General features: G+C 44.7%; 2 protein-coding genes across 2 annotated transcripts in view; one reads left to right on the forward strand and one right to left on the reverse strand.

The window, feature by feature from the left end:
* Window positions 1–19,676, forward strand: part of LOC137349215 (zinc finger protein 436-like) — a 90,308-nt gene extending 70,632 nt beyond the window's left edge. Inside the window, exons 4-6 of the mRNA XM_068014684.1 lie at window positions 15,400–15,406; window positions 16,375–16,462; window positions 16,545–19,676. Coding sequence (XP_067870785.1) covers window positions 15,400–15,406; window positions 16,375–16,462; window positions 16,545–17,209 — 760 coding nt within the window. The 3' untranslated portion in view covers window positions 17,210–19,676. The remainder of the gene's footprint in view (window positions 1–15,399; window positions 15,407–16,374; window positions 16,463–16,544) is intronic.
* The window catches only part of LOC137349233 (zinc finger protein 850-like), a 113,255-nt gene that overhangs the window by 37,282 nt on the left and 53,711 nt on the right, over window positions 1–22,262 (reverse strand). The window lies entirely within an intron of this gene.

A 22,262-nucleotide genomic window follows, 5' to 3' on the forward strand; every position in this document is an offset into this window, starting at 1 on the left:
CCCGATTCCCATTGACTTCAATTTTGCCAGGGTTTATTGATGCCACGCTCGGTCAAATGCTGCCTTGATGTCAAAGGCAAACACTCTCACCTCACCTCTTAATTTCAACTCTTTAGTCTTTGTTTGGACCAAGGCTGTAATGAAGTCAGGAGCTGACTGGCCCTGGCAGAACCCAAACTGAGCATCAGTGAGCAGCTTGATGTTGTTTAACTGGCACTTAACAGCACTGTTGATGACCCCTTTTGAAAGTCCATATCCACATCAACCAGACAACTGCTACTCTCATCAATTTTCCCTGTTACCTCATTAAATAATACATTTCATGGCTTTTAAGTACATTTTGAAAACATAAAGCTGTAAGGGAAAGATGCATTGCGTTTTCCGATGTTCAGTTCTTGTAGTGGCCTGTTAGTTCAGCTGGTTAGAGCCTGGTACAAATAACACCAAGGTCGTGGGTTTACTCCCCATATGGGCCCTTTCTCTCTTTAAGTGTGATGCTAGCTTCTTGCCTTTGAAACTCTCAAAGTTTGGAAGGCAACTTTCGATATCTTGAAGCTGTGCTGCAAATCTTCCGTTCTGATGAGCTTATCGATCTGGAACATTATCCCTTTGTTTGTTTCTGCGCAGGTATTTCCGAGTCCTATGGAGTGTTTCCAGAATTTTCGGATTAATTCCATATCCACCACCAGTTTCAGTTTGCTGTTTATTTAACCGCATTATTGCTCTTGTATTAACAAAATGGATAAATAAATTTTAGAGGCCGGGGGCTTGCATTGTGTATAAGGTTGAGCATCAAAGTTCACGGGAGAAATATCACTTCTCACAGTGGAGACGTGGGTTCCATTCTGAGCCAAATGCTAATCTTAAATTACAGTAAATCCACAAAATAACAGAACTTAAATTATGAAAGGCTTTAAGTACAACTTGTCAATAAATTAAATAACAAACTCGAACTCATGCCTCCTCAGAGAGTGGAGCCTTAATCCAGCATTCAGATTGGCAGAAGGATCGAGAACCAGAGGACTCCAATTTAAGGTGATTGGCTAAAGAACCAGAGATGATATGAGGAAAAATGCTTTTATGCAGCCAGTCATTATCTGGAATGCAATGTCTTAGAGTGCGGTGGAGGCATTTTTAACTGAGGTTTTCAAGAGGGGATTGGATAATTATTTGAAGAAAATATTGCAAGGCTTCTGTGCTGTAACTATTCATAGAATCATGGAATGCTTACAGCACAAAAGGAGGCCATTTGGCCCATCGAATCAACTAGTTCCACACCCCCACCTTTTCCCTGTAGCTCTGCTAAATTTTATTTATCTTCAGGTGCTTATCCATTTCTCTTTTGAAAGCTGTGATTAAATCTGCCTCCACCACACCCTCAGGCAGTGCATTCTTCAATTCTATCATGCAATTTGCCCTCTCCATGCTCAAATTTTCCATGAGGCCACCTCCTGCACTCTGACCTTTGTATCATCAATACATTACTCTCTGTCTCTTCATCTAAATCATTAATAAGTTGTAAATAGCTGAGCCACAGCACTGATCCTTGCAACACTCCTGCTCTTAATTTGTAACCTTGCAGCCTTGAGGGAAGAGGTAATTAAGGCATCCCGCCAGCCCAGACAGCTGCCAACGTCAGTTGATTGACGGCAGTTTCGGACCAATAGCAAGAGGGGGCGCGGCTGGAGGGCGACGAGGGAGTGGTGGGGCCGCCCGCACCCCCCGCCGCTTGCCAAGTCACTTGCTCCGATTGGTTGGAGGACCGTCAACCCGCCTGGTCCTCCAGTCCCCACCCCGATGTTCCCATTGGTCGCAGCCGCTGTAAATCAGTCGGGTGGGCGGGAGGTGAGAGCTGAGCATGCGCAGTGGTTGAAGCGGAGAGCGATGTTGTAGCAAATGAGAGGGAGGATGATTTGTGCGTCTCTCTTTTCGGCAAATGAAGGTGAGGGACAGATTAGAAATAGTGGAACAGGATTGAAGGACTGAATGGCCACTGCCAATCTGTTCCTGAGCCAATCAATGCTTCGGTATGTCTGTTCCCTGTTCAGGGGGAAGGCCACCAAGCTCAGGTTTTGATTCCCAATGTACTGATGGGGTCTGGGGGGGGGAAGGAGAAACATCTTTCTGCAGTGATGGATATGTCTGGGCTGGGATCATATTGTGTTTGAAGGGACAGAACGCCAGTGCGCCTCTGCGTGTCCTTGCTCTATGTACACCCATCTGTTTGGCTAGACAGGAATTAAAGGTGCAGGAGTGTGATTGAATACTCTGCACTTGCCTGGATGGGTGCAGATCCAACAACACTCAAGACGCTCGACACCATCCAGGACAAAGCAGCCCGCTAGAATGGCCACCCCATCTACAAACATTCACTCCCTCCACCACCGATGCACAGTGGCAGCAGTGTGTACCATCTACAAGATGCGCTGCAGCAATGCACCAAGGCTCCTTAGACAGCACCTTCCAAACCCGCAACCTCTACCAACTAGAAGGACAAGGGCAGCAAATGCATGGGAACACCACCATCTGCAAGTTCCTCTCCAAGTCGCACACCATCCTGACTTGGAACTATCTCGCCATTTCTTCACTGTCGCTGGGTCAAAATCCTGGCACTTCCTTCCTAACAGCAGTGTGGGTGTACCTACCTCACATGGACTGCAGCGGTTCAAGAAGGCAGCTCACCACCACCTTCTCAAGGGCAATTAGGGATGAGCAATAAATGCTGGCCTGGCCAGCGATGCCCACATCCCATGAATGAATTAAAAAAAGGGGTGCGGAGATATTTTGCATTTGGTATATTTTATAGATTCACAGCTGCTCATCTGGACAGGAATTGAAGAAGGTTAAAGAAGTAGACCAGGTCTGTTCACAGGGAGGGAGGAACTAGACAGGGTCTGTTCACAGGGAGGGGGGAATTAGACAGGGTCTGTTCACAGGGAGGGGGGAATTAGACAGGGTCTGTTCACAGGGAGGGGAGATGAGACAGGGTATGTTCACAGGGAGGGGGGATTTAGACAGGGTATGTTCACAGGGAGGGGGGATTTAGACAGGGTCTGTTCACAGGGAGGGGGGATTTAGACAGGGTCTGTTCACAGGGAGGGGGAATTAGACAGGGTCTGTTCACAGGGAGGGGGGAACTAGATAGGGTCTGTTCACAGAGGGGAATTAGACAGGGTCTGTTCACAGGGAGGGGGAATTAGACAGGGTCTGTTCACAGGGAGGGGGGAATTAGACAGGGAGATGAGTTAAAATGGCTGCCTGTAAAGCTCATAATTCATCTCACTGACTAAAGCACAAGCATTATTCAGGAATTATACCAAACTTTGTGAAAGCACTCCTGACACTGTGGAATTAGACAATTAATTATTTTTTGAAACACAGGCATTGTTGCAAAGTCCGAAATGTTGAAGGCAATTTGTGCACAGCAAGATCGCCCATCCCTATTGCCCTTGAGAAGGTGGTGGTGAGCTGCCTTCTTGAACCACTGCAGTCCGTCTAGTCCGAGTACTCCCACCGTGCTGTTAGGAAGGGAGTTGCAGGATTTTGATTAAGTGACGGTAAAGGAACAGCGATATATTTCCAAGTCAGGATGGTGTGTGGCTTGGACAGGAACTTGCAGGTGGTGGTGTTCCCATGCATCTGCTGCTCTTGTCCCTCCAGGTGGTAGACTTCGTAGGCTTGGAAGGTACTGTCAAAGGACTGTTCATGCGTTGCTGCAGTGCATTTTGTACATGGTACACATTGCTGCCACTGTGCATCAGTGGTGGAGGGAGTGAGTGTTTAAGGTGGTAAATGGGGTACTGATCAAGTGGGTTGCTCTGTCCTGGATGGTCTCAAACGTCTTGAGTGTTGCTGGAGCTGCACCCATCCATGCAAGTGGAGAGTATTCCATCACACTCCTGACTTGTGCCTTGTAGATGCTAGACAAGCTTTGGAGAGTCAGGAGGTGAGTTATTCGCCACAGAAATACCAGCCTCTGACCTGCTCTTGTAGCCACAGTATTTATATGACTGGTCCAGTTAAGCCTCTGGTCAATAGTAACCCCGAGGATGTTGATAGTGGGGATTCAGCGATGATAATACTGTTGAATGTCAAGGGGAGATGGTTAGATTCTCAGTTGTTGGAGATCATTATTGCCTGGCACTTGTGTGGCATGAATGTTATTTGCCACTTGTCATCCCAAGGCTGAATGTTGTCCAGGACTCGCTACATGTGGACATGGACTTCATCAGTATCTGAGGAGTCGTGAAAGTTACTGAATTAAAGTGGCTGCTGCTCATGTCATTTAACCATCGCACTGCCTAAAACACAAACATTAGTCAGTAAACATAATGGGTTCAAGTTAATGACCTTAATTTCAAGCCCTGATGAGTGCTTTCCAGTCAATGGTAACTGGTGTATTGTAAGGAATGCAGCAGTAAAATTCTGCACAGCAAGATCCCACAAACAGCAATGAGATCAGAGCCAGATAAATCTGTTTCAGGTGGGAATTGATTAAAAGACAAGGCAGGAATTTTTAAAACAAAACAGTGCAGCAAGAGTCCCTCTGTCAGTTACACAGACAATCTCCAGAAACATCCAAACACAAACCAGAATCACAGAATTGTTACAGTGCAAAAGGAGGCCATTTGGCCCATCGTGTCTGTACTGGCTCTCTGAAAGAGCAATTCCCTCAGTCTCATTCCCCTGCCTTCTCCCCATAACCCTGCACATTCTTCCTTTTCATATAACTGTCTAATGGCCTTTTGAATGCTTCAATTGAACCTGCCTACACCACACTCTCAGGCAGCACATTCCAGACCTGAACCACTCGCTGTGTGAATTTTTTTTTTCCTCATGACACTTTTTCTGCTGTTACCAAATATTTAAATCTGTGCCCTCTCGTTCTCGATCCTTTCACGAGTGGGAACAGTTTCTCTCTATCTACTCTGTGCAGGCCCTTCATGATTTTCAATACCTCTATCAAATCACCTCTCTGCCTTCTCTTCTCCAAGGAAAACAGTCCTAACCTCTCCAATCTATCGTCATAACTGAAATTCCTCATTCCTGGAACCATTCTCGTGAATCTCTTCTGTATTCTCTCCAGTGCCCTCACACCTTTCCTCAACTACAGCGCCCAGAATTGGATGCAACACTCCAGCTGAGGCCGAACTAGTGTCTTATATTAGTTCAACATAACTTCCTTGCTCTTGTACTCTATGTCTCTTTTAATAAAGCCCAGGATATTGTATGCTTTATTAACTGCTCTCTCAACCTGTCCTGCCACCTTCAGTGACTTATGCACATATACACCTATGTCCCCCTGCTCCTGAACCCCCTTTAGAATTGTGCCCTTTATTCTATAGATTATCTCTCCATGTTCTTCTTACCAAAATGAATCACCTCACATTTCTCTGCATTGAACTTCATCTGCCATCTGTCTGCTCATTCCACCAACTTGTTTATGTCCGTTTAAAGTTCTACACTATCCTCCTCACAGTCGACAATGCTTCCAAGTTTCGTATCATCAGCAAACTTTGAAAGCGTGCCCTGTACCTCAAGGTCGAGGTCATTAATATAGATCAGGAAAAGCAAGGGTCCCATCATTGATCCCTGGGCAACTCCACTGCAAGCTTTCCTCCTGCCCCAAAAAATCCATTAACCACTACTCTTTGTTTCCTGTCACTCAGCCAGTTTTGTATCCATGTTCCTACCGTCCCTTTTATTCCATGAGCTACAGGTTTGCTCACATCTGTTGAGTGGAATTGTATCAAATTCCTTTTGAAAGTCCATGTACACCACATCAACAGCATTGCCCTCATCAACCCTTTCTATTACCTCCTCAAAAAACTCCAGCAAATTAGTTAAACATGATTTTCCCTTAAGAAATCCATGCTGACTTTTCAGTATAAACCAGAGTCAGTTACCTCCACCTACCTTATCTGTGTATTTCTCTCTCTGCCTCTTTATCTCTGTCTCTCTCTGTTCCTGACTCCCCTAATTCTATTTGCCTAAATTCTTATTGATGTTGCATCTCTGTCCAAAAGGTTTGAGGTTATTTCAGCTTATTTGGATGCCAGCAGGTGCTGCAGGGTGGATGAGCAAACTGACCATGACACTCTGTTATGGGAAGCCATTCAAGCTGGTGTGGTAAATAGGAATGTAGTGGTAATAGGAGACAGTACAGTCAGGGGGATAGACACATTTCTCTGTAGCTGAGAGCCAGAGACCAGAAGGCTGTGTTGCCTGCCCGGTTCCAGGGTTCGGGACATCTGCTCAGGGCTGGAGTGGAACTTTCAGTGGGAGGGGGAAGATCCATTTGCCGTGGTCCACGTAGGCACCAATGATTTAGATAGGACGAGGAAAGCCGTTCTGCTTATGGAGTCTGAGCAGCTAGCGGTTAAATTTAAATAAAAAACAGAAAAGTAATAATCTCTGGATTATTACCTGAGCCATGAGCAAATTTGGTAAATAAGATTAGAGAGATGAATGTGTGGCTCAAAGATTGGTGTGGGAGAAATGGGTTTCGATTCATGGGGCAATGGCACTAGTACGTGGTAGCTGCACCATTGGGACGTCTTCACCTGAACTGTACTGGGACCAGTGTTCTGGTAAGTCATATCACTAGGGCAGCAGAGATGGCTTTAAACTAAATAGTGGGGACAAGGGATCAAAAGTGAGAGAAGATGTGATAATTGAGAGAGAGAGGAGAAGGCAAGAGGGCAAGTTAGCAATAAGGGTAATGATAATCACAGCATGGAAAGAAGAGACATGGAGTACAAATTTAGGAGTGCACCAGCAGATAAGGCCAGAGTTTGCAAAAACAGTAAAAAGACAGGACTAAAGTCTCTGTATCTGAATGCGTGCAATATTCATGACAAAATGGATAAATTGTCAGCATAAATATAAATAAATATGTATGACCAGATAACCATTTACAGAGACATGGCTGTAAGGTGACCCAGGCTGGGACTTGAATATTCAAGGGTATTTGACATTTCAGAAGGACAGGAAGCTAGGAAAAGATGATGGGATAGCTCTATTAATTAAGGATGTCATTAGGACAATAGTGAGAGATGACCTTAGTTCTAAAGATAAAGATGCAGAATTAGTTTGGGTAGAGAAAAGAAATAGTAAAGGTAAGAAGTCATTTGTGGGAGTAGTTTATAGGCCTTCTAACAGTCGCTAAATTGTAGGACAGAGTATACAGGAAGAAAAATGTGGGCCTGTAAGAAAGTCACTGCAGTAATCATGGGTGATTTTAATCGACATATCGATTGGACAATTCAGATTGGTAAAGGTAGCCTGGAAGATGATTTCATGGAGTGTATTTGGGACAATTTCCTACAGCAGTACATTCTAGAAAAAAACAGAGTGCAGGCTATTCTAGATCTTGTAATGTGCAATGAGATAGGATTAATTAATCTCCTCATAGTAAAGGAGCCTCTAGGTAGCAGTGATCATAACATGATTGAATTTCACATTCAGTTTGAGGGTGAGAGTGTGGGTCTAAGCCTAGTGCTTTAAACTTAAATAAAGGCAATTACAAGGATATGAAGTGAACTGGGAAATCAGGTTAAAAGGTAGACATTACAGATGCAGTGGCAGACTTTTAAGGAGATATTTCATAACACTCAGCAAAGGTACATTCCAGTGAGAAAGAAAGACTCTATGAGAAGGATGCACCACCCGTAGCTAACTAAGGAAGTTAAGGATAATATTAAATTGAAAAAAAAAGCATGCAATACTGCAAAGATTGGTGGTAGGTCAGAAGATTGGACAGAATTTTAAACCAGCAAAGGATGATGAAAAAAATAAGGAGGGAGAAATTAGGGTATGAGAGAAAGCCAGCTAGAAATATAAAAAACAGATAGGAAGAGTTTCTACAAGTATTTACAACAGAAAAGAGTAACTAAAGTGAGCGTTGGTCCTCCAGAGAGAGAGTCTGGGTAATTAATAGTGGGAAATAAGGAAATGGAAGCGTTGAACAGATATTTTGTATCTGTCTTCACAGTTGAAAACAGAAATAACATCCCAGAAATACTTATAAATCAGGACATGAAAGGGAGGGAGGAACTTAAAAGAATTACAATCATCAGGGAAAGGTTTCTGAAAAAACTATTACAACTGAAGGCTGACAAGTCCTGAGGACCTGATGGCCTGCATCGTGGGGTCTTAAAAGAAATAGTTTCTGAGATAGTAGATGCATTGGTTGTAATTTTCCAAAATTCCTTAGATTCTGGAAAGATCCCATCGGATTGGAAAATAGCGAATGCAACTCCTCTATTCAGGAAAGGACGGAGATAGAAGGAGGAAAATAGGGGTCAGTTAGCCTAACATCTGTCATTGGGAAAATGCTAAAATCTATTATTAAGGAGGTTATAGCAGGGCACTTAGAAACTCTGTTCAGGCAGAGTAACCATAGTCTTGTTCGACCAGTTTATTAGAGTTCTTTGAGAAAGCAACAAGCAAGCTGGATAAACGGGAACCTATAGATGTGGTGTACTTTGACTGCCAAAAGGCATGTGATAAGCTGCCACATCAAAGGCAGACAAGATAAGAGCGCATGGTGTAGGGGGTAATATATCAGCATGGATAGAGGAATGGCTGGCTAACAGGAAACAGATAGTAGGTATAAATGGGTCATTTTCAGGTTGGCAAGCTGTAACTAGTGGAGTTCCACAAGGATCAGTGCTGGGGCCTCAATTATTTACAATCCCTATCAATGACTTGGTGAAGGGACCAAATTTATGATTGCTAAATTTGCTGATGACACAATGATAGGTAGGAGAGTAAGTTGTGAAGAGGGCATAAACAGTCTACAAAGTGATATAGATAGGTTAAATGAGTGGGCAAAAATTTGGTAGATGGAGTATAATGTGGGAAAATGTGAACTTGTCCACTTTGGCAGGAAGAATAGAAAAACAGTATATTATTTAAATGGAGACAGATTGCAGAACTCTGCAGCACAGAAGGACCTGGGTGTCCGGGAACATAATTCACAAAAAACTATTATGCCGGTAAAGCTAGTGATCAAGACAATTGGAATGTTGCAGTTTATTGTAAGGAGAATGAGATGTAAAAGTAAAGCTTTACTACAGTTATGCAGGGCGTTGGTGAGACCACATCTGGAGTACTGCATACTATTTTGGTTTCCTTACTTAAGAAATGATATAATTGCATTAGAAGCAGTTCAGAGAAGGTTCACCCGACTGATTCCTGGGTTGAAGGGGTTACCTTATGAGAAAATGTTGGACAGGTTGGGTCTGTATCCACTGGAGTTGTTAAAGACTGAGTTAGGCAGATTCTTGATTGACAAGTGAGTCAAAGGTTATGGGGAGCAGACAGGAAAGTGGAATTGACACCACAACCAGGTCAGCCATCGTCTTATCAAATGACGGAGCAGACCCAAGGGGCTGAATGGCCTACTCCTGCTCCTAATTTATATATTCATATTTGTATGTTCTTTCTCTTTCTCACTTTCACTCCCAGTCCATTTGTCTCTCTCTTTCTTTCTATCTCTCCATGAGGAAGCCCTTTTTTATGCAGCGGGTGATGACCTGGAACTCGCTGCCCACAAGGGAGGTGAAAGCAAAGACAATCAATGACTTCAAGAAGAAGTTGGATGGCCACCAGGGAGAAATAGACTTGCAGGGCTAAGGATACCGAGCTGGGGAGTAGGACTGACAGCAGAGCTCCATGGAGAGCCGGCATGGACTCGATGGGGCGCATGGCCTCCTTCTGTGCCGTAAATGACTCTATGTCTGATGTAATCTTAATCGAAATGTGCGACTTAATGTTTCTGTCTAAGCATTTTAAAGATGACATCAGGTTGCTAAGTGTGGCATATTTTGTTCAATGAGATCACATCGAATTCTTGCAAACTCGATTGAATATGGGACTAGTGTACTCATCTCTTCTCATCAGACAGTCAGAGGATCAGTCTGGAGAGACTTCATTGCACGCCCGCTCAGGCAAGTATACCCAAAGCTGTTAGTAATTACATCCAGGGCTCAACAATCAAACAGCGCCAATGTAATTCAGCTTCTGTATGAGGAATTTGTTCGTTTCATCTCAATTTGATGGCAGAAAAACATTTTCTGTTCGCTAATGAGAGGTTTCAATGGCGGATTTTATACCCAGCATTCCTGGCGGATGTGAATATATCCTATTCACTCTGTAGGTCCCGCATACACAGTGCGGAACTGCATCAGGAGCATGCGCAGTGTCATTGTGATCAGCTCAGTGCGAGTGCTGGAGCTGTTTTTGCAGCAGGTTAGATTCGGAGGGTGCAGGGGAGGAATGGAGCTGGTGGTGCGTAGGGAGGCTTCAGAAACAGTTTGTGTAGGTCGTAAGACCCGAATAAGAAGCTCCGGGTCCCCCGATTGCAGCTCCGGGTTTTTTTTCCTGGGACCAGGCCCACCTCTTTGGAAAGGAAGGTGTTTGGTGGGCCGCCATCTTGCTTGAGCGAGGGGCAGAGCACATGCGTCGTCATTTTGGTGATATCACAGAGTGGGCGGGGCTTCAGGGTCCCAGTAATTTGGGGGAAAAAATCATTGACTTGGCTTTATTCTCACTTTGCACATCGGGGCTGGAGAACTGAACCCAGCCAGAGTAGAGGGAGGGGAAAAAACTGGCATTAGAGGAAAGAAATGGTGCCATGGAATTGGATTTCAGCACAGGGAGGAGAGAGAGTGTGTGGGATGGGGATTTCCAGCTTTGGAGGAACAGGAGAGGAAAAAATATTCCATAGATACTAGAATTGTCTTTTCTGAATTTCTATCCTGTACCGAAAGTGATTAATTTTATAAACTCCTTTCACAGGGTATTAGAAGGAAAAGATTTAAAGACATTGATTTTATTCTCACTCTGCACTCAGGGGCTGTCTCACCATCTCTCCTCAAGGTGCTGGTAAGTGTTACTGTTAAGGTTACTGTTTACGTCCTACACAATTGTAACAGAAAGGCCCCAGGTTTAGGCCCCTTGTAACTCAGAACTGATCTTTTAAACCAAAAGCAAAATACTGCAGATGATGGAAATCTGAAATAAAAACAGAAACTGCTGGAAATATTCAGCAGGTCAGGTGGGTCTTTTCATCAGAACTGGAAAAAGTTAGAGATGATGCAACAGGTTTTAAGCAAGTACAGAGACAGAGAAAGAGGGAGAGGAAAGAACAGAAGAGAATGGGAAAGGGAGGATGGTACAAGGCAAAAGCAGATGGTAATGGTACTAGTAAATAGATGATGTGTCCAGATGAGGTTTAAATGTGAATAGCAGAACCATTCCCAACAACTGCTCTCTGAAAAACTGGATGTGGTGATTATGATCTGAAACTGTTGAGCTCAATATTGAGTCTGGGAGGCTGTAAAGTGCCTAATTGAAAACTGAGGTGCTGTTCCTCAAGCTTCAGTTGAGCTTCATTAGAACAGTGTAGGAGGCTGAGGACAGAAAGATCAGCATGGGAGCAAGGTGGAGAATTAAAATGACAGGCAATCAGAAGCTCAGGGTCACACTGCATTCTGAACAGAGATGTTCTGAAAAGCGGTCACTTAATCTGCTTTTATCTCCCCATTTCGGAGGAGACTGCAACATGAGCAGTGAATAGAGTATACTAACTTGAAAGAAGTGCAAGTAAATTGTTGTTTCATCTTAAGGGGGTGTTTGGGGCCTTGGACAGTGAGATGGGAGGAGGCAAAAGGGCAGGTTTTACATCTCCTGTGCTTGCATGGGAGGGGGATGGGGCGTTGGATGTGATAGAGGTTCAGACCTGTGTGTCACGGAAGGAATGGTCCCTCCAGAATACTGAAAGGGAAGGGGAAGATGTTTTTGGTGGTGGTGGCATCACACTGGAGGTGTGGGAGATGATGGAGGATGATGTGTTGAATGTAGAGGCTGGTGGAGTGGAAGGTGAGGACAAGGGGAACTATATCATGCTTCTGGGAAGGAATTAGAAAAAATGTGTGGGAAATGGAAGAGGAGGCTGGAGGGAGCAGGTTTATAAACCCCGGGGCAAGACACAGTTCACAAACACCGAGTGCAGCCCCAGATCCCAGTGTAAAGGAGTTTATGAAAGCCATCACTTGATTTCTCTATTAATTGACTATTAATTAAATATCTGGCTTCAAGATTTCTCCCGTCCCCCAATTTGTTTTTTAAACAATACCCAGGATTTTCCCCTCCAGTGCTTTATCTGGAAATCCATTTTATATGTTGATCAATTTGTGTGATGAACTTTGTGCGATCAGTCCTAACTAAATTTATCTTATACTAGTTTGGCCTAGTCTTCTCGTCCTACACTTACAATTTCTTTTAAAAAATAATATTCCTTATTTATCATTTCCGTAACTATCTTATGTGCCACTAAGATTGCCTCTCGGACAGTCTTTCCTCAAACTCAACCCTCTGACACTCGGACTCGGAGCAGCCATGTGGCTCTTCTCTGCATTGCCTTCAATGTTTGTCTCGCTCTTGTTTCTGTTGAACAAAAAAACATTTTTCAAGTCTACATTTGGACTTTAGTTTGCATTGGTAGTTTGTGCATTGTAGCTTTAAATGGGACCAAGTTCATTTTAAGGCCCTACAGCTTCCCATGCTGTTCTACTTTTGGTTTTCATTTGTCTATGAACATTGAACAAATAAACTTGAAAGTTTAGCAGATGACTGACTGCAGTAACTCACATCCTGACTCCCCAAAGCCTGTCCACCATCTACAAGGCACAAGTCAGGAGTGTGATGGAATACTCTCCACTTGCCTGGATGGGTGCAGTTCCAACAACACTCAAGAAGCTCGACACCATCCAGGACAAAACAGCCCGTTTGATTGGCACCCCATCTACAAACATTCACTCCCTCCACCACTGACGCACAGTGGCAGCAGTACGTATCATCTATAAGATGCACTGCAGCAACGCACCAAGGCTCCTTTGACAGCACTTTCCAAACCTGCGACCTCTACCACCTAGAAGGACAAGAGCAGCAGATGCATGGGAACACCACCAACGGGAAGTTCCCCTCCAAGACACACATTATCCTGACTTGCAACTATATCGCCGTTCCTTCACTGTTGCTGGGTCAAAATCCAAGAACTCCTTTCCTAACAGCACTGTAGGTGTACCTAACCCACATGGACTGCAGTGGTTCAAGAAGGCAACTCACCACCACCTTTCCAGGGCAATTGGGGATGGGCAATAAATGCTGGCCTAGCCAGCGACGGCCACATCCCGTGAACGAATAAAAAAATATGCCAGTCAAATCACTGAACCATCATTTTCTATTCACAATATGGGCTTTCAATGGTGGAGCTGTTACCCAGCATTCCCTGGCAGTCAGAATGTACCCTATCCTCACTACAGGAGCCTCTACGCAGGCCCGGTGCCAGGCAGTGATTGGAGCAGAGGCAGTGCGGGTGCTGGAGCTGGATAGAGGCAGTCATGTCAGATCCGCAGCGGGTCAGAAACAGCCGAGGGCAGGATAGGAATGGAGTTGGTTGGTGAGCGGGGAGGCTTCAGATATACCTGGTGCAGGCCTCGACACCCCCAATAAGAAGATCTCGGTCCCATGTTTACACCAAGCAGGGCGGCAGCTGCGGGGCTTCTCCCGGTGACAGGCCCGGGGTTAACGGCCGCCAGAGTTCCAGCTGTTTGGAAGGAACTAAGGATTAATAAACTTAACATCAAAGGACAAAATTTTAAAGGAAACTGAGCTCAGTTATAAAGGGGTTTGGGGGAGGGGAGGGACCATTTGGGACACAGCACAGGGCAGGAGGTCCCCCCTCCCCCACTCCCTGCTTCCACAAAGACTCCTCTTGGACTGGGCCATACCTGGGCAGGGCTGGCTCAAGGTGCAGGAAGCTGCTAGGCTGAGCTGTGGACTGGGAGGAGTGGGGGGTTTGACTGACAGGCCTGGGGAGGGGGATATCAGGGCAGGTACACACACTGCTCCCCCTTTTCCTCCTGGGATCCTTTACTGGAGTCGTGTTGCTGAGTGTTTCTAAACTCTGTCTCCCTATCCCGGTAATGTCGGTGGATTGCAGGTTGCTGTGAGTGTTGGACTATGTTGCCTCTCCTCATTCTTCCTCCTTCTCCCACTCAGTTGCAGGCTGCGATAGCTCGATGCGCCTGAAATGTTACTCTTGTTTCTCTCTGCACAGATGCTGCCTGACCTGTTGAGTATTTCCAGCATTTTCCCCTTTTATTTCAAATTTCCAGCATCTGCAGTATTTTGTTTTTGTTTTATTGCAGGCGTTGCTTATAGAACTGTTGCGAGAAATACAGATGGACCAGTTGAGAGCTGGTTTGTATCGGGGTGGGTGTTGGATGTGGAAGTCGGTCCCTGACCTCCTGTGCTGGTCTTTTTTGTTGCATCAGTTTGATCTGGAGTGGAGATGGAGGAGCAGGTACTGGGTTTAACCCCAAGTGCTTTTGAGCCCAGTCAGGCCCAGCAATTTCCAATGTGAGACTGTCAAGGGAGGGAGATTCCAGGGGAGATGAGGTTGCAAAACAGACACCAACCACTCAATGTAAAAGAGTATTGTTTTAGTCACAAGTATCTCTGTAGAGGCCTTTAATCCATTTTACTTGTACGGATTTTTTTTTTACTTCATTCCTGGGATTCGGGTGTCACTAGCCAGACCAGCAGATATTGCCAATCCCCAGTTTCCCATTGAGAAGGTGATGGTGGACCACCTTCTTGAACCGCTGCAGTCTGTGTGGTGAAGGTGCTCCCACAATGGTGTTAGGGAAGGAGTTACAGGATTTTCACCCAGTGATAATGAAGGAACGGTGATATATGTCCAAGTTAACAACAACTTGTATTTGTTTAGCGCCTTTAATGTAATAAAATGTTCCAAGGCGTTTCACAGGAGTGTTCATAAAGCGACATTTGACACTGAGCCACATAAGGAGATATTAGGGCAGATGACCAAAAGCTTGATCAGAGAGGTGGGTTTTAATCAGTGTCTGAATCAGGGAAGGTGAGGTAGAGAGGCGGAGAGGATTAGGGAGGGATTTCCAAAGGTTATTGCCTTGGCAGCTGAAGACACGGCCACCAGTGGTGGAGCAATGAAAATCAGGGATGTTCAAGATGTCAGAATTAGATGAGCCCTGATCTCTCGGAGGGTTGTAGGACTGGAGGAGATTATAGAGATAGTGAGGGGCGAGGGAATGGAGGGATTTGAAAACAAGGATGAGGATTTTAAAATTGAGGTTCTGCTTAACTGGGAGCCTGTGTAGGCCAGTGAGCACAGTGGTGATGGGTGAACAGGACTGGGTCCGAGTAAGGACACAGGCAGCAGAGTTTTGGATGGTCTCAAGTTTACAGAGGGTAGAATGTGGGAGGCCGGCCAGGAGTGTGTTAGAATAGTCAAGTTGAGAGGTAACAAATACATGGATGTAAGTTTCAGAGGCAGATGAGCTGAGGCAGTGGTGAAGTCGGGTGATGTTACTGAGGCGGAAATAGGCGGTCTGAGTGATGGCACTGATAGGCAGACGGAATCTCATCTTCGGGTGAAATGTTACACCAAGGTTATGAATGGTCTGGTTTAGCCTCAGACAGTTGCCAAGGAGAGAGATTGAGTTAGTGGCTTGGGAGTGGAGTTTGCAGCAGGAACTGAAGACAATGGCTTCAGACTTCCCAATATTTAATTGGAGGAAATTTCTGTTTATCTAGTACTGGATGTCAGACAAGTCAGGATGGTGTGTGACTTGGAGGTGATGGTGTTCACATATACCTGCTACCCTGGTCCTTCTGGGTGATGGAAGTTGGGGGGTTTGGGAGGTTCTGTCAAAATTCTGGTCGAGCTGTAAATATATAAAATCCTCTCTCTGCCCGTCCCTCTCCCTCTCTCTCTTTCCTCCCATGGAGGGCAGACTCTTGTGTATGTCCAGACTGGTTGGCAGGTTCCCTTCCCTGAAGGACATTAATGAACCAGTTGGGGTTGTACGTCAATCCAGCAGCTTTCATGGTCACTTTTACCTAGTGCCGGCCCCATAAATTACCAGATTCTTTCAGCTCCATTTCACAACCTGCCTTTGTGTTTTTGTGAGTTCTCTCACACTCTTTTTTTCTGTTTTAAATCAATTTCACAGGATGTTAGAAGGGGAGGATTTGCAGCCGTGAAATGCAAAGCAAACATCAGGTCGGGATCTGAAGGAGTCGCCCAGTTTATTGTAACCCGAATATCACCAGATTTTGAACATAAAAGTCAAAAGCAGCGATCACAGTGGGGAGAAACCGTACACGTGTTCTGTGTGTGGACGAGGTTTCAGCCGATCATCTGACCTGTCGAAACACAAGCACAGTCACACTGGGAAGAAACCATGTAAATATGGGGACTGTGGAAAGGGATTGAATTATCCAGTTGAACTGGAAGCTCATTCATGCAGTCACACCCTGGAGAGACCATTCACCTGCTCTGAGTGTGGGAAGGGATTCGCTCAGTCATCCCACCTGCTGAGACATCAGCGCGTTCACACTGGGGAGAGACATTTTAAATGTCGAGACTGGAAATTTCTATAAAGGTTCTGCTGAACTGATGATCCATCAACATGCTCACACTGACGAGACACCGTTCAGGTGCTCTCATTGCGGGACTGGGTTCAAGCAATCATCTGAACTCACTGTACACCAGCGAGTTCACAGTAGGGAGAGGCCGTTCATCTGCTCAGAGTGTGGGGAGGAATTCACTACTTCATCCGACCTGCTAAAACACCAGCAAGTTCACACTGGGGAGAGGCCGTTCACCTGCTCAGAGTGTGGAAAGGGATTCACTCAGTCATCTAACTTCCTGACACACCAGCGGGTTCACACAGGGGAGAGGCCATTTACCTGCTCAGAGTGTGGGAAGGGATTCACTACTCCATCCCACCTGCTAAGACACCAGCGAGTTCACACTGGGGAGAGGCCATTCACCTGCTCAGAATGTGGGAAGGGATTCACTACGTCATTTAACCTGCTGACACACCAGCGAGTTCACACGGGGGAGAGACCATTCACCTGCTCAGAGTGTGGGAAGGGATTCACTACTTCATCCGACCTGCTGAAACACCAGCGAGTTCACACTGGGGAGAGGCCGTTCACCTGCTCAGAGTGTGGGAAGGGATTCACTCAGTCATCCACCCTGCTGACACACCAGCGAGTTCACACTGGAGAGAGGCCGTTCACCTGCTCAGAGTGTGGGAAGGGATTCACTCAGTTATCCACCTTGCTGAAACACCAGCGAGCTCACAAGTAACTCGGATGAGAAATTTTCGCCAAATAACGGATTTCCGACATTGGGGTTTCGGAAATCCATCATTGGCTTCTCCCTTTCCGACCCTGTCCAAAAGACGGTCTTTCAAAAAGAAATTGGAACTGTCAGTTCCGATCTTTTTTTTCAAGCCGTCCAACCCCCAAACACTCTGGAGGTCTTTTTACCTGTTTTTAACTCGTCTTGAAAGTCTTCCACCTCAGTGGAAATGAACTTGAACCAAGAAAGCAAGTGTGTGGAACTGGATACTCCTTCACAACTTCAGTCAGTCTTCTGTAAATGGCCAAAAAAGGAGGTGTGTGTAAACACAGACCAATTCCCAATGTCTATTTTTGCCTTCATGGGATATCTTAGCAGAGACCACCTGAGAACTGACACAGCTCATTTGACATGGTTTAAAATTAATGGTGCAGAATCAGTAGCTGGCAAGTCGCTGGTCTGCAGCAAAAACATTGGTTTGTCAATAGGAATTTGAAACTTGCTTCCATTTACACAGCAGTGTGTGTCTGAATTAATTTCTGAAAGCCCTGCACAAACTGGTTACTGCATGTGAATATCCTGCAGTGAGCATGAACTGTATAAACTGAATATATCCTGTGCTTTACAGCAACTGAAGTGATCTGGAATTTCCACTTATCTGTTTGCTCAGGTGTATGGCTGAATTCCATTCATTGTTCATCTCCACTTTCACTGTCTACTGCCCCAGTCACACTGTAAACCTTGAGTCAGTGTGAAGCTGTCTTTTGCACCATAGTGATGCAAGACAAGGAGTATAACTCTGGCCATCTTTCTTCAATGTGTGATTTGACATTGCTTAAGATTATCTGGAAAAGGCTGTCCTGCACCACAAGTGCTGTACGTTGGCTACAGTACAATTATCCTGTGAGCTCTCTGCAGTCACTATAAATGGTCACTGGGTTTCTGAGGCTGATGTCACAATACTCTGTACATGTATGAATATGTATATACAGAGTGCTGCCTTTCTCCAAGCCAACACAATAGTTATGATTTTCAGCTCACCTTGCTGTTAAATGCAGCTGTCACTGCACCAATTGATGCAGTAGAACAGGAGCCAGAAGTGTTCATCACTGTTGGGATATACAGCTGTCCATTGGACCTGCTGCATTGTCACAGGGCCATTACCAAACTTTTGAGCCTGATTTGGGGATGATGTAACAGAACCTCAAACTTGTTACTGTAGAGGTTGTTGTCGGCTGTACTTGATTCGAGGATGACGTCTACTCAAAGTCGTGAGTTTCTGCCTTGGGTCTTCAGGGCGAGTCTCGATCCGCAGATCTTCGGGCACATGGGGCAGGACGTCCCACCAGGTAGTGGGACCCGGAGTGTAGGATTTGCTTCCTGGAGGTACAACACTAGCCTCATTACTTTTCCAGTGTCGCTAGCAAGATCTGGGACAATGTTTACGTTGCATAATATTTGGATCCTTTGAAGAGGAAAATCACATTTTTAATTAGTTTTCATTAAGATTATAATGAGATCTACATTGCAAACAAGATTATTTTAGTTTAGAATCTTTATAATGTGACTAATCGTTTTCAATTATAAAATTACCATGAGTCATGATATTTAAAAACAAGAGGCACATTTGCGAAAGTTAATGAAGTTATCTTCATTCTCTGTGCTTGGAAGTAAATAATAGTCCAAAAGAAATTTGGGTCGGGAGTATCACATGCTCCTAACACAATGTATGTGATATTCCTGTCCATTTAAGTTAATGGACAGTAAATTGGACAGGCTGTATAACTGGTATACAATCCTCCCTACCTGGTTTTACTTTCTGCTTCATTCAGGTGATTATGTCATAGCACAAAATAAGAACAATTACCCCACTTATGTTCAAGTTTCTGGATTGTCAATGTCTCATAAATGTTTACTTTTGATGAATTTATATACCTACTGATTTGTGCACATCACTTACCAAGGTACCAGAACGTGCCATCTGGTATGTTTATATATATATTGCTTTCCATTAAAGTTGACACATTTTCACAGAACACCTTTTACATGAACAAGCTATAAATGGGCAGAAGCAGGACATTGAGAACATGAAGCTCTGTAAAACCAATTATCAGCTGTCAGGTAAGTCTCATGAAATTGTATTCTGAGTACAGAGCAATTTTATTCATTACATATGTAAAATTGTACGAAATTGCCATTTTACAACCAGTTTGCTTCAATAACAGTGCTGTAATTATATGATTCCTTGTCAAATAAATCAGACTATTTTGTCTTCGGCCACTAATTTTCAGACCTTTTGGTCTTTGGCCACTCTCACTCTTGCATTTGTTACTTGTTTTTGTGAAATACTCTCCCTATTAGTGCTCAACTGCTGGATAACTCTGATTACATTTATATGTGTTTATACATGTTTATAAAGTGTCTGTGTGCCCAGATTTAACTAAGTTGTGATTTGTAACCAATAAATGATGTTTCCGGCATGACTTGTAGTCTGGTATCTTGGTGACTTGTCAAGAAAGATTTAATTCACTCACTCAGCAGCTTGAGAGGAACCAGACTGAGGTTTAATGAACATAAGAAATAGGAGCTGGAGGAGGCCATTTGGCCCTTTGAACCTGTTCTGCCATTCACCAAGATCATGGCTGATCTTCTACCTCAACTCCACCTTCCCGCACTATCCCCATATCCCTTAATTCCCTCAGTACCCAAAAATCTATCAATCTCTGTCTTAAATATACTCAATGACTGAGCATCCACAGCTCCCTGGGGTAGACAATTCCAAAGATTCACAACCCTTTCAGTGAAGAAATTTCTCCTTATGTCAGTCTTAAGTGGCCGATCCCTTATCCTGAGACCGTGACCCGGTGTTCTAGATTCCCCAGACAGGGGAAACATTTTCTCAGCATCTACGCTGCCAAGTCTCTTAAGAATTTATTATGTTTCTGTCAGATCACCTCTCATTCTTAGCTCCAGGCAATATAGGCCTAGTCTACTCAATCTCTCCTCAGGGGAGGAGATGGATCATAGTGGGGGTGCTGTAGCAGAGTGGTTATGTTACTAAACTAGTAATCCAGAGGCCCGCTCTAATGATGCAGAGACAGGAATTCAAATCTCACCATGGCAGTTTCGGAATTTAAACTCAATCAATTAAATAAAACTGGGTTTAAAAAAGCTAGTCTCAGTAATGGTGACCATGAAACTATTGGATTGTCCTAAAAACCCACCTGGTTCACTAATTTCCTTTGGGGAAGGGAATCTGCTGTCCTTACCCGATCTGGCCTATGTGTGACTCTAGACCCACAGAAATGTGGTTGACTCTGAACTGCCCGATGAAACGGCCGAGCAAGCCTTTCAGTTATATTTAAGGTGGCTCACCACCGCCTTCTCGAGGGCAATTAGGAATGGCGCAGTGGTTAGCACGGCAGCCTCACAGCTCCTGCGACCCGGGTTCAATTCTGGGTACTGCCTGTGTGGAGTTTGCAAGTTCTCCCTGTGTCTGTGTGGGTTTCCTCCGGGTGCTCTGGTTTCCTCCCACAGCCAAAAGACTTGCAGGTTGATAGGTAAATTGGCCATTATAAATTGCCCCTAGTGTAGGTAGGTGGCAGGGGAATATAGGGGACAGGTGAGGATGTGGTAGGAATATGGGATTAGTGTAGGATTAGTATAAATGGGTGGTTAATGGTCGGCACAGACTCGGTGGGCTGAAGGGCCTGTTTCAGTGCTGTATCTCTAAATCTAAAAATCAAAATACTGGCCTTTCCAGAAACGCTCACATTCTGTGAATAAATCGAACAATATCGCCTCGTCCCAGGACCCAGACTAGTGAACCTTCATTGTATTCCTTCAAAAGCAACTATGGTAAAGTAGGTAAGGAGACCAGAACTACCCACAGCACTCCAGGTGGAGCCTCACCAATGTCCTGTATAATTGTAGTAAGACTTCATTACTCTTATACCCCAACCCCTTTATTAGAAAAGCTAACATACCATTTGCTTTCCTAATTGCTTGCTGTACCTGCAGGTTAACTTTCTGTGATTCGTGTACACCAGGTCCCTCTGAATTTCTCAGTCTCCCGCCATTAAAAAAAAAACTAATTTTTATTTTTTCCTATCAAATTGGATGACTTCCTCCTTGGCACATTGTATTCCATCTGCCATGTTCATGCCCACTTACCCAACCTGTCTATGTCCTCTGCATTCTGTTAGTGTCCTCCTTACTGCTTACATTCCCACCTAACTGTATCATCAGAAAACCTGGATACATTACACTCAGTCCCCGGTTATGGACGGGTAGGGAATGAGGTGGAAGAAGGGTCACTGACCCGAAACATTAACTCTGCTTCTCTTTCCACAGATGCTGCCAGACCTGCTGAGTGATTCCAGCATTTCTTGTTTTTATTTCTAGATAAGTACATGTTGGAGAAAGGAATGGAAGGATGTGCTGATTGGGTTTGATGAATTGTGCACCATCTTCTTTTCCAAAGATCTCTCAGCTTCTCTAATGGCTGCTTTTATCTCCCTCAATTGTGGGTGATATTTGTTCCCCTGGAAACAGAATCCATCTTGTTCCAATGATGTTCAATGTAAGACAGTTCAGGAAGTCAGACATCATTCACCCCTAGACCTACACTGGCAGGTTAAAACCCCAGCCGGTTCCTTAGTAAGGATTCCCCTGGTTCCTCGCCATGTATCTGTCAGAATAATTAAACACGGTTTTCTTAAAGCCCACTCCTGGAGGTCCCACTGTGAAGTAACATTCGTGCCACACAAGTGCCAGGCAATGACCATCTCCAACAAAAGAGAATCTAACCATCTTCCCTTGACATTCAACAGCATTACCATCGCTGAATCCCCCAACATCAACACCCGGGGGTTACCATTAACCAGAAAATTAACTGGACCAGTCATATAAATACTGTGGCGACAAGAGCAGGTCAGAGACTGGGAATTCTGTGGAGAGTAACTCACCTCCTGACTTCCCAAAGACCGTCCACCATCGACAAGGCACAAGTCAAAAGTGTGATGGAATACTCTCCACTTGCCTAGATGAATGCAGCTCC

The sequence above is a fragment of the Heterodontus francisci genome, chromosome 34, assembly GCF_036365525.1.
Source record: "Heterodontus francisci isolate sHetFra1 chromosome 34, sHetFra1.hap1, whole genome shotgun sequence".
NCBI classification, from domain to species: Eukaryota; Metazoa; Chordata; class Chondrichthyes; order Heterodontiformes; family Heterodontidae; genus Heterodontus; species Heterodontus francisci.